The sequence below is a fragment of the Mobula hypostoma genome, chromosome 23 (assembly GCF_963921235.1).
Source record: "Mobula hypostoma chromosome 23, sMobHyp1.1, whole genome shotgun sequence".
NCBI lineage: Eukaryota > Metazoa > Chordata > Chondrichthyes > Myliobatiformes > Myliobatidae > Mobula > Mobula hypostoma.
The window spans coordinates 36,207,473-36,223,457 of NC_086119.1; the positions used below are offsets into that span (position 1 = coordinate 36,207,473).

At 42.7% G+C, this 15,985-nt stretch overlaps 1 protein-coding gene across 3 annotated transcripts in view; it reads right to left on the reverse strand.

Moving 5' to 3' along the window:
• LOC134336652 (syntaxin-1A) overlaps positions 1 to 15,985 on the reverse strand; it is a 338,429-nt gene that overhangs the window by 44,257 nt on the left and 278,187 nt on the right. For all 3 annotated transcript variants that reach the window (XM_063030990.1, XM_063030989.1, XM_063030992.1), the window contains exon 7: positions 5,779 to 5,852. In XM_063030990.1, coding sequence (XP_062887060.1) covers positions 5,779 to 5,852 — 74 coding nt within the window. The remainder of the gene's footprint in view (positions 1 to 5,778; positions 5,853 to 15,985) is intronic.

The window sequence follows — 15,985 nt, forward strand, 5'->3', positions numbered from 1 at the left end:
TGAGTCATGGCTAAAAGAATATTATAGTTGGGAACTTAAGGGTACACATTATATCAAAAGGACAAGCAGAGGGGATGGTGTGGCTCTGTTGGTAAAAAATGAAATCAAACCCTTAGAAAGAGGTGACATAGGATTTGAGGATAGTGGGTATTGGCAAGCTAATCTTGATATGGAGGATAAACAGGGAAGTGAACCAGTCTTTGAAGAGTAGGTAGCAACAGTATATCTTTCCTTTAGTGAGTGTGCCTATAGCTTTCTATATCAGCTAGGGCTTGAGGTGTTCGTTGGAGTTTAGAATTTTTCGGTCAGCAAAGCCAACACCATCAGAATAGGGTGAACGTTGAGAGGTGTTCCCTCTTGCTGGAGAGCGCAGAATATGGTGAGATTGTTATACAAAGAAGTAACTGGCAATTTGGAAGAGATGAGAACAAATATTGTAAAGCTGTGGCTTTGGGATTCATTACATCAGTCTTTGAGATCAGTACCTTCTGTGGACACCAAGAGAATGAGAGGATATGGGGAATGAACGGGAAAGAACGGATGATAAACAAGGTCAGTCATGATATCATTGAATGACAGGACAGGCTCAGAGGTTCAAAGGGTTACACTCACTTTTGGTTTAATCACATATTTGGTTTCCTGATTGCTTGACGATTAACATAAACCCCACGCTGCCATGTATCTTTTGCACTTCACTAGCCTCTTACTGCTCAAGACTGGTAAAATGAAATTTGAATACTTAATTTAAGCAATCCTCATGTCCATGGGGTGGATTACCAGCAGCACAATATTACTTAAATAAAAATTAATGAAGCTAATACTCGCTTATTCTACTCATAGGGGACCAAGTAAAGTAGTAAATAAAATGAATCAAATTAAAGCCAAAATCTAACAAATAAATAAATGTTTCAGTCCCATCAGCCCCTGACACTAACTTGCACTGAGGATATCCACATATTACTGGCTCATTGCACTTGAATGGTTCTTGCTGATTTCACTTTGAAGCAACATTGAGGCTGGAGAATGTAAGATGCATTACTGGGTCTGGAAATAGATTCAGGTGATTGAATGCAGCTTTGAAAGGTTCTCTCACACAAAAAAAATTGTCCATTCATCCCTCCCCATTGATCTCCCTCCTGGTACTTATCTTTGCAAGTCGAACCAATGCTACACTTGCCCATATGCCTCCTCCCACATTACCATTCAGGGCCCCAAACAGTGCTTCCAGGTGAGATGACACTGCACTTGTGAGTCTGTTGGGGTCATATACTGTGTCTGGTGCTCCTCGTGTGGCCTTACTGTATATCAGTGAGACCTGACGTAGACTGGGAGACCGTTTCGCCGAGCACCTATACTCCATCTGCCAGAAAAAGTGGGATCTCCCAGTGGCCACCCATTTTAATTCCACTTCCCATTCCGCTATGTCTATCCATGGCCTCCTCCACTGTCGTGATGAGGCCACACTTAGGCTGGAGGAACAACACTTTATATTCCCTCTGGGTAGCCTCCAACCTGATGGCATGAACATGGATTTCTCCAACTCCCATAAATGCCCCCCCCCCACTTCACCATTTCCCATCCCCTTTTCCATCTCTCACATTATCTCCTTGCATGCCCATCGCCTCCCTCTGGTGCTCCTCCCCCTTCTTCTTCCTTCCATGGCCTTCCGTCCTCTTCCACCAGATTCCCCCTTCTCCAGCCCGGTATCTCTTTCACCAATCAACTTCCCAGCTCTTTTCATCCCTCCCCCTTCAGGTTTCACCTATCATCTTGTGTTCCTCTCTCCCCTCTCCTACCTTTTAAATCTATTCCTCAGTGTTTTTTTCTCCAGTCCTGCTGAAGGGTCTCGGATCAAAACGTCGACTGTACTTTTTTTTCCATAGATGCTGCCTGGCCTGCTGAGTTCCTCCAGCGTTTTGTGTGCAGTGCTCGTTTTCAAAGCTGGGGTGGGGGGATCTTGTAGATTATTTACACCAATGATCAATTAAGAGAATTAATCCAGATAAGAATGCAATTGTTAGGAATAACACTCCCTTCCTCGTTATACCTGATGTCAGTATCAAGCACACTATTAAATCTGTGTACTTTTTTCACAGGAATCCACTCTTCTATAACTAAATATCTAAAACTACAGACATCACCTATAACTCATTTTATGATTTAATGTATTCCGCAATTAACATACAAGCTCATAGTCATGAATTCAAACACCATGTAATGTATTGGGATAACTGATAGTGGGAGCAACCAGTAGAAGTCTCAAGAGTCTGAAAGATTATTTTAAGCCCCGTCTATGACCCAAGCACATAATCCAGTTAAATAATTCAGTGCTGTGTCGAGGACATACTATATTATTGTCTTTTGTTTGAGGCAGCGATTAAAAGAATCATCTGTCTTTCCAGTAGCTCCCAAGAATTCCACATTGGTTTTTACTTATTCACTTACTACTTGCTTACTTGGGCCCTTAGTTGCTAAGTGGGGCATAGGCCATCGATGATCTGTCTCCATCATCCTCTGAAGTCGATGGTCTGGTTGGAGTTTATCAATACTTCTGCAATCCATTGCATCCACTGCACAGGGGGTTGTACATTGCTGGCAGAATTTCAGATGGTGACGAGAGGACGTACAGAAGCAAGAGATACCAGCTAGTTGAGTGGTGCTGTAGCGACAGCCTTGCACTCAGTGTCAGTAGAACCAAAGAGCTGATTGTGGCCTTCAGAAGAGGTAAATCGAGGGAACACACACCAGTCCTCAGAAGTGGAGAGAGTGAGTAATTCCAAGTTCCTGGGTGCGAATATCACTGAGGATCTAACCTGGTCCCAATATATTGAAGCAGCTACAAGGAAGGCATGACAGTGGCTGTATTTCATTCTGAGTTTAAGGAAATTTGTTATGCCACCAAAGAAACTCAAAAATTTCTACAGTTGTACTGTGGAGATCATTCTAACTGGCTGCTTCATCGTCTGGTATGGGAAAGGGCTACTGCACAGGATCAAAGTAAGCTGCAGAGAGTTGTAAACTTAGTCAACTTCATCATGGGCACTGGCCTCCATAGCATCCAGGACACCTTCAAGGAATGATGCCTCAGAAAGGCATCATTAAGGACCCACATCACCTAGGTCATGTCTTGTTCTCATTGCTACCATCAAGAAGGAGGTACAGAGGCATGAAGGCACACAAACAAACAGCTTCTTTCCCTCTGCCATCCAATTTCAGAATGGACAGTGAACCCAAGAACAGTACCCCTACTTTTTTATTTCTATTTTTGCACTATATTTAACTTAACTATTTAATGTATACATATAGGCATCTGTTAGTTTCATGAGACCATGGATTTGCACCTTGGACGGTTTCCAGAATGCAGGCCTAGGCAAGGTTGTATGGAAGACCAGCAGTTGCCCATGCTGCAAGTCTCCCCTCTCCACGTCACCAATGTTGTCCAAGGGAAGGGCATTAGGACCCATACAGCTTGGCACCAGTGTCCTCGCAGAGTAATGTGTGGTTAAGTGCCTTGCTCAAGGACACAACATGCTGCCTCAGCCAAGGCTCGAACTAGTGACCTTCAAGTCACTAGACGAACACCTTAACCACTTGGCCACGCGCCAACACATATATACATACAGTTACTATAATTCATGTTTTTATAGTATTATGTATTGCATTGTACTGCTGCTGCGAAGTCAACAAATATTACAACACATGCCAGTGATATTAAACGGGACTCTGATTCTGATTGGCCTATACAACCAACAGTGGTTTCTAAGAGATTACATATTCTCCTTAGGTTCCAATTTCCAGTACAGCCCTTAACTCCCAAACACAACAATGTATACTGTATATTAAGTTATAGTATATATATCTGCTTGTTATTTGGGATTTTGCTTGGTATTTTTCTGTAAAAGAATGCTGACTATTCTTCTGTAGTGGTGATTTAATATGAAACACTTAGGGATGGCCTAAGGATGCAAAAGGAGCTATATAAATGAAATTATGCACTCTATTACCTGACCAAAATCTCTATAAAACTCGTTACACAGCATTCATTCATCACATGTGGGATCTTTCTCTGCACAGTGTGCTGTAGTAAGCACACTACATAATAGCAGCAAATGCATTTTACGGTTGACATCAATGACTTTGAGATGTTCTGCAGTTCTGGTCACCTACCTACAGGAAGGATATCAATAAGTTTGAAAGAGGGCAGAGGAAATTTACTAGGACGGTGCCAGGACTTGAGAACCTGAGTCACAGGGACAGAGTGAAAAGGTTAGGATTTCATTCACTGGAGCACAGGAGAATGTAGGGAAATCTTGTAGAAGTGTACAAAATTATGAGGTGTGCAGATAGGGTGAATGCATGTAGCCTTTCCCCCCTCAGGCTGGGGAAGATTAGAGCTAGAGGAAATAGTTTTAGGGTGAAAGGTGAAATATTAAGGGAAATCAAAAGGGAATCTCTTCATTCAGAGGGTGTTATGAGTGTGGGAAGAGCTGCCAATTAATTCCGATTCCCAGTCCCGTTCTAACATGTCAGTCCATGGTTTCCTCTCATGCCAAGATGAGGCCACCCTCAGAGTGGAGGAGCAACACCTTATATTCTGCCTGGGTAGCCTCCAACCTGATGGCATGAATATCAATCTTCCAGTAACAAAAATATCCCTATCCCTCCCCTCTTCTATTTTTAACTTTAGCTTTTTACCTCCTCTCACCTACCTATCACTTCCCCCTGGGTCCCTTCCTCCTCCCCTTTTTCCTACGGTCCACTCTCCTTTCTTATCAGATTCCTTCTTCTCCAGCTCTTCACCAGCTGGCTTTGCCTATCACCTTCCAGCTATCCTCCTTCCGTCTACCCCCCCCCCCCACCTTTTTATTCTGGACCTTCCCTCTTCCTTTTTAGTCCTGAAGAAAGGTCTTGGACTGAAACATTGACTGTTCATTCATCTCCATAGATGCTGCCTGACCTGCTGAGTTACTCCAGCATTTTGGGTGTGTTGCTTTGGGTTTCCAGCATCTGCAAACTTCCTCGTGTTTATGCCAGTGCAAGTGGTAGATGACAGTTTAATTGTAACATCTAAGAGAAATTTGGATAAATACTTAGACGAGAGAGGTTTGGAGGGCTAGGGTCCAGGTGCAGGTAGATGGGACTAGATAGAAGGCCAGACTGCATGGACTAGATGGATCAAAGGGCCTGTTTCTGTGCTGAGGTGCTCTCTGACTCTACATGATTGAAAGGAAGAGATTTCAGTGTGCAAAGGACATTTACTTCCTCGTGATTGATATCCCCTATAACGAGGAGGTATACTTTCAGCTGCTGTCATTGCAATTTTCTAATTGAGCATATTACCATGACAACTGATTGAGACACAGACAGATATACACAGGAGAGTTCTGAATTTGAAGAACTATAGATTTGGATCCTCAACACGCCCAGCTGTTTTTCAAACTATGTAAATGGGCTGAGACCTTGGTTTCTTATCAGACATATAGTGATTTTGACAGGGTAATACTCTAAAGTATCAGCCTTGATTATGAGGCTAAGCCTCCTGTGAGGTTTCAACCACAATCTGTCCTACTAACTGAGCCAAACTAATGGTGAAATGCCAGACTTCCTTGCTTTAGCCCAATACGCTGCTTTTCTCTCCCTCTGTTGACGCTTGGTACGCTTTCCCCTGCAATTCATTCTGCAATATAATGCTTTTGCTGGAATGAGGTGGATTAAATCTCACCTGGCTTTGAGGAGCTATCAGAGTTACAGTGAAGACACACTACATACTCCACTCACCCCAGATGTGAAGATAGCAGGATTCCCACTCTCCAGCATGTCTTCCAGTTCCTCATTTGTGGTCGTTCTTCCAGCTGGAATAAAGCAAATAAAAGCAACCTTAAGTTCTGCTCACAGGATGGAATGGAGCACCTTGGACGTTTCCATTTTCACAACAGCCCAGGAAGATCACAAGTGCATATATTTCTCATGTTCAATGCATGACGCACCATCTCTTGTTTGTGTAGTGAATGCTCCAGCCAACCAATTACAAGTGTTCCCTAAAATGGCGTTGTTACTTGTTCACTAAGGAAGTCACTAATAATCTCAATACCAATTGCCCATCCCTAACTGCTCAAGATCAGAGTGGTTTGTTAGCTCATTTCCGCAAATAGTTAAGAAGCAACCGCATACCTGTGGATCAGAGATCACTGATAGGAAAAATCTTGAAAGATCAAGAGGTTGATAGATTCTTGATTGGTAAGAATCAAGGGATATGGGAAGAAGGCAGGAGACTGGGGCCAAGAGGGAAAATGATTCAGCCAAATGGCCTAATTCTGCTCCTATATCTTATGGTCTTATAAATAAGGATGGCAGATAATTTCTCTTAAAGATAAAAATGAATCTAATGAGTTCTTTGGACAATATGAACATTTCATGGTCTTTGTTACTGACACTAGCTATACTGATTTGAGTTCTAGAATTTGAATTCTCTAATTTCAATGGTGAGATTCAAACACAAGTACTCAGATCAATAGGAAAGCTGCCTGATTAGATGGTACATTGGTTCTGGCTGCTTGGGGTGTATCTTAGTCATAGTTATAGTCATAGTCATACTTTATTGATCCCGAGGGAAATTGCTTTTCGTTACAGTTGCACCATAAATAATTAAATAGTAATAAAACCATAAATAATTAAATAGTGATATGTAAATTATGCCAGGAAATAAGTCCAGGATCAGCCTATTGGCTCAGGGTGTCTGACCCTCCAAGGGAGGAGTTGTAAAGTTTGATGGCCACAGGCAGGAATGGCTTCCTATGACGCTCAGTGTTGCATCTCGGTGGAATGAGTCTCTGGCTGAATATACTCCTGTGCCCAACCAGTACATTATGTAGTGGATGGGAGACATTGTCCAAGATGACACACAACTTGGACAGCATCCTCTTTTCAGACACCACTGTCAGAGAGTCCAGTTCCATCCCCACAACATCACTGGCCTTATGAATGAGTTTGTTGATTCTGTTGGTGTCTGCTACCCTCAGCCTGCTGCCCCAGCACACAACAGCAAACATGATGGCACTGGCCACCACAGACACAGATGTTACATGTTCCATTAGAAATGAAGAGGATAAAGTTATTTTTTTAAAACAAACGCAAACAACAAGAATTCTGCAGATGCTGGAAATTCAAGCAACACACATCAAAGTTGCTGGTGAACGCAGCAGGCCAGGCAGCATCTCTAGGAAGAGGTACAGTCGACGTTTCAGGCCGAGACCCTTCGTCAGGACTAACTGAAGGAAGAGTTAGTAAGAGATTAGAACTCTTCCTTCAGGACTTCCAAATCTCTTACTAACTCTTCCTTCAGTTAGTCCTGACGAAGGGTCTCAGCCTGAAACGTCGACTGTACCTCTTCCTAGAGATGCTGCCTGGCCTGCTGCGTTCACCAGCAACTTTGATGTGTGTTGCTAGGATAAAGTTATTGCAGTTTTTATTTGGAGAGAGCAGGGGTGAAGATTTAGAGCTGTTCTTCAAATAAATTGACAAAAATTGAGCTAGTTGTTTACCTCTATGTGGGTTTCAAGAAATTAACACATTTGTGCCATAAAAATGAATAAACTGTCACAGCATTAGTAGACCATAAGACATAGGAGCAGAATTAGGCCATTCAGCCTATCAAGTCTGCTCCATCATTCCATCATGGCTGATCGCAGATCCCACTCAACTCCATATACCTGCATTAGCACTAGTATTTGAATAAATAATAAAGAGGACAAACTTCTAGGAGACTTATGAGGGGTGATTGATAAGTTCGTGCCCTAAGATAGAAGGAGTCAATTTTGGAAAACCTAGCACATTTATTTTTCCTCATAGTCCCCTCCTACATATACACACTTAGTCCAGCGGTCGTGGAGCATACGGATCCCTTCTTTGTCAAAGTGGTCCACAGCAGGGGTGATTGATAAGTTCGTGACCTTGGGTAGAAGGAGATGAGTTAGACAGCTCTTGTTACATGCACGTGCAGTTCAACTCTTTGAGTGAAAACGCAGAAAGTTTGAAGTTAATAACTCATCTCCTTCTACCCTAGGCCACGAACTTATCAATCACCCCTGCTGTGGACCACTTTCTGGAGGTCCAAGACGCTGACTTCTACAAAGGAAGGATCCCTATTCTCCATGACCACTGGACTAAATGTGTAAATGTAGGAAAAATAAATGTGCTAGGTTTTCTAAAACTGACTCCTTCTACCTTAGGCCACGAACTTATCAATCACCCCTCGTGTAATCCTCTAATAACACATCTTCTATTCACATGCTCTATAAGGAACAACTGGAACTATGGAAATCGCCCTCACAGGTAGTAAATTCTTGAAATATAATATTTGAAAAATGTAATAGTTTAAGAAGTTAATATTTGATGTTTTTCTCTTTCTTTTAATCACATCTATTTCTCCTTCTGTTTTCCCTCCATCCCTAAATCTCATTTAAGAAGCACAATTGGTCTTTTGTATGGAAGGTCCCAGATGGCTCAATGATCTTAAACACAAAATACTCTGCAGATGCTGGGGTCAAAGCAACACTCACAACACACTGGAGGAACGCCGCAGGTCGGGCAGCATCCGTGGGAACAATCAGTCAACGTTTTGGGCCGGAACCCTTCGTCAGAACTGAAGAGGGAGGGGGCAGAGGCCCTATAAAGAAGGTGGGGGGAGGGTGGGAAGGAGAAGGCTGGTAGGTTCCAGGTGAAAAACCAGTAAGGGGAAAGATAAAGGGGTGGGGGAGGGGAAGCAGGGAGGGGATAGGTAGGAAAGGTGAAGAAGGAATAGGGGAAAACACAATGGGTAGTAGAAGAAGGCGGAACCATGAGGGAAGTGATAGGCAGCTGGGGGAGGTGGCAGAGTGAAATAGGGATAGGGCTTCAACTCTGCTTCCCATTCCCATTCGGATATGTCCATACATGGCCTCCTCTACTGCCATGATGATAAACTCAGGTTGGAGGCGCAACACCTCATATACCATCTAGGTAGTCTCCAGCCCCTTGGTATGAACATAGAATTCCGGTAATTCCCTCCCCCTCCCTTCCCCTATCCCTATGTGGGCATGTGGCCAAGTGGTTAAGGCATTGGACTAGCTACCTGAAGGTCGTGAGTTCGAGCCCCAGCCGAGGGAACGTGTTGTGTCCTTGAGCAAGGCACTTAACCACACATTGCTCTGCGATGACACTGGTGCCAAGCTGTATGGGTCCTAATGCCCTTCCCTTGGACAACATTGGTGTCGTGGAGAGGGGAGACTTGCAGCATGGGCAACTGCTGGTCTTCCATACAACCTTGCCCAGGCCTGCCCCTGGAGAGTAAAGACTTTCCAGGCACAGATCCATGGTCTCCAAGACTAATGGATGCCTATATATAACTGGTTTTTCACCTGGAACCTACCAGCCTTCTCCTTCCCACCCTCCCCCCACCTTCTTTATAGGGCCTCTGCCCCTTCCCTCTTCAGTCCTGACGAAGGGTTCCGGCCCAAAACGTTGACTGATCATTTCCACGGATGCTGCCTGACCTGCTGCGTTCCTCCAGTGTGTTGTGAGTGTGGCTCAATGACCTCACCGCACCATTATCAGTCCACACTTCCAGCACTAAAGATAAACAAGTCCACGGCCAGACAGGAAGGGAGGGAAAAGACTGCTGAAGGACTGACAACGATTTTTGTCTTCTCCTTGGCCACAGGAGTAGTGGAGGATGGTAAGTGTTCCGGTTTCAAGAAAGTGAATAAGTATAATACTGGGAGTTATACACCAGCAGGCCTTACGTCAATGGTGGGCAAAATAATGGAAAATATTCTAAGGGACAGGGTTTATGAGCACTTGGAGAAGTGTATTCTTAGCAGGTATAGTCAGCATGGCAGTTTGAGGGGCAGATCATACCTCATGAGCTTGACTGAATTTTTCAAGGAGGTGGCGAAACAAACTAAAGAAGGTAAACCAGTGGATGTGGCGCATTTGGATTTTAGCCATGTGTTTATCAAGGTTTTCAATGGCAGGTTCTTCCAGAAAGTCATGAAATCCATGGAAATTTGGCTGGATGGACTCAGAATTGACTTGCCTACAGAAAGCAGAGGGTGTTTTGCAGATGGAGAGTATTCCGCATGGAGATATGGAGATCCATGACTAGTGGTCTGCAGGGATCCGTTCTGAGACCACTGCTCTTTGTGATTTTTTTTTAAATCAATGACTTCAATGTGGAAGCGGAACGGTGGCTTAGTAAGTTTGCAGATGCCATGAAGGCTGGTGACGTTATGGATTGTGTAGAAGGTTGTCGTACTGTAAGTTACAATGGGATACAGATAGGGTGGAGAACTGGAAGATGGAGTTCAATCTGGAAAAGTGTGAAGTGACATACCTATGAGATTGAACTGAAGGCAGAGTACAACGTTAATGGCAGGATCCTTAGCAGTGTGGAGGCTAGGGGGATCTTGTGGTCCCCTTAAAGTTGTCGTGCAAGTTGATAGGGTGGTTAAAAAGGCTTATGGTGTCCTTGCCTTCATTAGTTGGAGGGGTTGAGTTCAAGAGCTCTAAGAAACTTTGGTTAGACAAAACTTAAAAGAGTATTTTGTTCACTTCTCATTACAAGGATATGGAAGCTTTAGACAGGGTGCAGAGGAGTTTTACTAGGATGCTGCATGGATTAGATTGAGTGAGCTAGGGCTATTCTCTTTTGGAGAGAAGGAATATGTGAAGTGACTTGATAGAAGTGTATAAGACTATGAGAGGCATGTATAGAGTGGAGAGCCAGTGCCTTTTCCCCAGGTCATTGGCAGAGGACATCCATAATATGTGGGTGGAGGAAAGTTTAGAGGACATGTCAGAGGTAGACTTTTTACATTGAGAGTGGTAGGTTACTGGGAAACACTCCTGGGGGTGGTGGTTGAGACTGATACATTAGGGATATTTAAAAAAGTCTTAGATGGACACATGGAGGGCTAAGGGCTGTATAGGAGGGAAGGATTAGATTATCATGGAGTAGGTTTATATTAGTTGGTACAACATCGTGAGCTAAAGGGCTCATACTGTACTGTACTGTTCTACGTTTTAGGTTCTATTCTACTTTAAGAGCAGACCAATATTGAAAGTAGAAGTGGGACAGCGCTACGCAGGCTCCTCAAACCTGCTCCTGCACTCAAAACACCATAGCAGATCCGACCTCTGCTTTCCAGTCCACATCACTTTCTGATCTTCAAACACTGTCAATTCATCCCAGATTCTATCATTCACCTGCACACAAGAGGAAACTCACTGTGGCCAATTATCCTACCAGTCAGAGATGTGCGAGTCAACCTTCTGTGAGAAAAAAAAATTCTCCCTCATTTTGGTACATCCCATTTCTGATCAACAGAGTGCGGAATTAATCTATCAAAATGGGCAAGGTGCCCTGTTCGAGCAAATCCTGCGACATAGCTCCATGCACTGCTCTGCAGGACAATCTAGAGGTGCTCAGAGCAGTGCTAGCCCGAGTCCCAACGCCACAGCCAAGGTCTTAATAACTTGGTTGGGATTAGATAACTGCAGGTGCCATGGCAAGTCTGGCCTCTAATGCAGGATCTCAAAACACTTTGCACCCACGTTCTGATCATTATCAGTGCTGGCTGTAGCCCTGGGAATGCAGAGGCAGATACAGAAAGCTGGAGAATAAAGTGCAGAGCCAGCCACCAACTGTGTAATCACCACAGGGCCAGTAGTGTAATGATGTCTTCTCAGGATGAACTTTCATTGATCGATCACTCATGACACAATTGGATTGCTCTCTAGATGCCCAAACTAACATTAGCCTTCTTTATTTTTAAACTTTGCCTCCTAATATTAACCTTTCTTCCCATGCTGAACATCAGTTGAGTGTTGATAATTGTATTCAGGAGAAGATGAAAGCTTCAATTATCTCATTTCAACCCTTCTCCCAAAAGAAAACAATTACTCCAGCTCCTCCAGATCACTTGGAACTCTAAACCACTTCTGATCTGATCTACACTTTCTCCAGGGCACATAATGATTCTTTCATGTAATCAGATTACCAGGCACACATTACCTGAAATGGAGTTTATCAGCTACTACGATGATTCAAAAACGTTAGTCCAGTACAGCTTCCTGACGCTCTGCTTGTCATTCTCCCTTTGACACACACTATAGCACACAAATTCCCTCCCCCATTCCCTAAGTAGTCAGGTTCCTTTTGCAAATCAATTAAACTGGAGGTGCTAAACTGAATATGAAGTGGAAAATATTTTATTTTCTTACATTGAGACCCGTCACATTGATTGAAATATAATTCAACAGAAGCTACAAGTTTCAAATTATGATTAGTGAACAAAACACTTGTGATTGGCAGTTGTGAAATTAGAATGAGGCATGAAAACTGCCCTTTCGAAAGTCAGACACTGAAAAGAAAACTAATGCAGATTTATATGCTCGCTGCCATATGCATTAGACATGCAGTGTTCCAGCATTAAAGGGGAGTTCTTCCAGTAAAAAATGATGCTGTATAATTTTGTAAATAAGATCTCCAGTCAACTAATTATCTGTACAAAATTAGACATGATCTTTGTTTGAGTTCCTGGCAAATTTGTAGAGCAAAGCTCCTGTCACATAGCAGTAAAGTGGCATTCCTCTTTGTTACAAATGGTTCAACAGGGCCAACTAACACCTTTCGTGGCCAGCTATTGGCACCAACAGTATTGATGCTCCCAATCGGCAATACAGAGGCTCCCCCGTCTCCCAATCAATGCGTGCACAGACACACACACACACGTTTCACCACTTCTTCAAATATACCAACAACCTTTTATAGTACACTGTCACCAATCCACCGACAATAAATGTATATGTGAATAAACACCAATACTTACTGATTCACTCCCTGCATCATGGTAGGTTGGAAAGTGTAAACATGGTTTCATAGTGGAAGTACCAGCCAATACAAGCTACTAGATTGTGTCGAAATAAACAGCTCTAATGATAGATTTTGTCCAAGTTTCAGATTTTGGCAGATGCTTAACTCATATAACAATTACAGCACAGAAACAGGCCATCTCGGCCCTTCTAGTCCGTGCCGAACTCTTACTCTCACCTAGTCCCACCGATCTGCACTCAGCCCATAACCTTCCATTCCTTTCCTGTCCACATAGCTGTCCAGTTTAACTTTAAATGACAACATCCAACCTGCCTCAACCACTTCTGCTGGAAGCTCATTCCACACAGCTACCACTCTCTGAGTAGAGAAGTTCCCCCTCATGTTACCCCTAAACTTTTGCCCTTTAACTCTCAACTCATGTTCTCTTGTTTGAATCTCTCCCACTCTCAATGGAAATCTCCTCCACTCTCATAGCTTCATACGACATAAAAGGAGACCATTTGGCCCATCACTTTCATGCTGGATATCCAAGGAACCACATCAAAGCCATTCCCTTCTCATTTCTCTGTAACTCAGCCTCCCTGTCACAGGTCCACCTTCATTTGTGTGAATTTACAGAAGCCAAGTGATCTTCTAGATCGAATGTCTTTGGGCCATGGAAGGAAAGTGAAGCACCCAAGAGAATGTCGTTCAGTCACAGAGACAATGTACAAAGTCCACTCAGACAACACTGGAGGATTCGATCAGACCCGAGTCACATGAGCAATATGACAGCAGGTCTTCCAGCTCCACCACTGTATCATAATCAAATACAACTGCAGCTTTATTGTCTTCAGATAACATATTCCAACCCATTCCTCCAACTGGAGATATTACTTTATCCTGTTCTTTTTTGGGGTGGGGAGTATCATTTATCTGCTTTTAAGTCATGCCAGTTCCATTTCAATCGCATTGAGAATTAGAATCAGAATCAAGTTTATTATCACTGACATATGTTGTGAAACTTGTTTTGTGGCAGCAGTACAGAGCAATACACAAAATAGACTATAAATTAGTACATATATATACATATATAAAAATATTACAAATTGTAAAATTACAAAATATATTTCAAGTTTTGTTTGCCAGTAGGAGGCACTCTAATAAAACACCATTTCTCATGTCCACTCTTCACGATTGAAGGTAGAGACATCAACTCTCAAAAACTCACTACAGTGCACATATAGAACCTCAGATAGCTGGCACAGATAAAGGGCAGGAGTGGTCTCAACAGAGCTGGCACTCTTAGCTTCTCTAAAAAACAATTACAATATTGGAGGCTTTTTGTTCTTGAAGCCCAATAAATTTATTACAGAAGATGTGCACCATAAACCTGGAAGCTTAAAATTTGAGAATCCAAATCTAAGTAGGAGATATATTAGGATGTTCATCTAAGTACCTACCAGGCAATTGGGTTTGCGTGGAAGTTCTTGTAGTCCGTTCTGAAATCTTAATTATACTGGTGTTATATAACTTTCTGGAATCCAGGGAATCCTTTAGTTTAATATCCGGATTATTGTCCTTCTCCACGTCTGTCTTCACTTTCTTACTGAATTGTAAGTTGCCAAGCAGAGTACAGAACCAAGAAGCTGACATTTTCAGCAGTGTTTGTATAGAGAACTCCTGGTGGGATAAGGTAAGGTCTCTTAAAAGTGTGCCCTGTATCTCAGCTGAGGACCTGGAACTATTTTCTTTTAGCCACGTCTTTGAAAGCAAAAAATGAGAATATGGGAAGGATAGGTCAGGTTACAATCTGGAGCTCAGCTTATTTAAATACACATATTGCAAATGTGTTGGAGTTACAAGATATCCAATGGAAACATACTGCACTTGGCAACCTGTTCGTAGAAAGGGAGAACCCTGTGCCGTCACATCCACAAAACTATACATAGACACAAACACTTTGGATAAAATACTGAAACATCAATAAATTGCAATTAAAGCTGCAGTGAACCAACCCATCAATACTACCTCACTATTTTTGCACTACTCATTCAATTTACTTTTAAATTATATTATTGATTTATAGTATTTTTATGTATTGCACTGTACTGCTGTTGCAAATCTCAGGATGCATTCATTAGCTGCGCTGAACACAAAATCAAAACAGTCCATATTTAGTTCAGTGTGTTGAGCTGAACTGAACATGGACCCTTTCAAATTTGTCTTTTATTTTCTGTGCTTTCGCTCAGTGTCATTTGCGCAACTTGTTTTTGTGTGTGTGTTGGGGGGGGGTGATGTTCATGTTACTGTTTGCTGATTTTTTTCATGTGTCAGATTGGGGGGGGGTTTATGTTTTTTCCTTGAACGGGTTCCATGGTGTTCTGTTTTGTGGCCGTCTGTGAAGATGACGACTCTCAGGATTGTAGTATTGCATACATACTTCGATAATAAATGTACTTTGAATCCTTTGTTTGCCAGTGATATTAAACTTAATTCTGATTCTGAACTGACAGCCATAGGGAGGATAACATAATACATAACATGGTGAGTGCCTGGTGAAGCTAATTGGAATCATAGAGCCAACTTTTATAGCCCATACTTGAGTCCACTGCACCTGTGCCAGATATTTGTCAGCCCTGGGGAGATTTTAAACTAAGATCAAGAAGAGACAAATTATTGATCACCTTACCCAAATTTCCCATTCAAATACTTGCATGCACTTGCAAGGAAATGCAGTCTGAAGCCGACTTTGAACGGCAACATTCAAATTAACACGAGTTCCATTAGCAATGGAACTGAAACAAGAATCTTTTTGTGTTACGAGCAACAGACAAGATGTTACAGAGCCACCCACAATATTTCCAGCAGCTGCAGAACCTCTTGTATTTATGACTTCTTGTGTTAATTAAGTCTTATCTCGGTTTTGGCAGGGAGGAATTTCCTCTGCCTCCCTTTGCAGATACTTGGTATTGCTTTGTAACATTTCACTGCCCTAAAGGCAAGCAAGTTAAAGACATCGCGTCAGTGTGTCAGTTCTTTGTGCCAACTTGGTCTTCAGCAAGCTGATGGAAGCTGTTGTTGATAGTGCTGTCAGGTAGCACTTATTCAACACTATCCTGTGTACTGATGCTT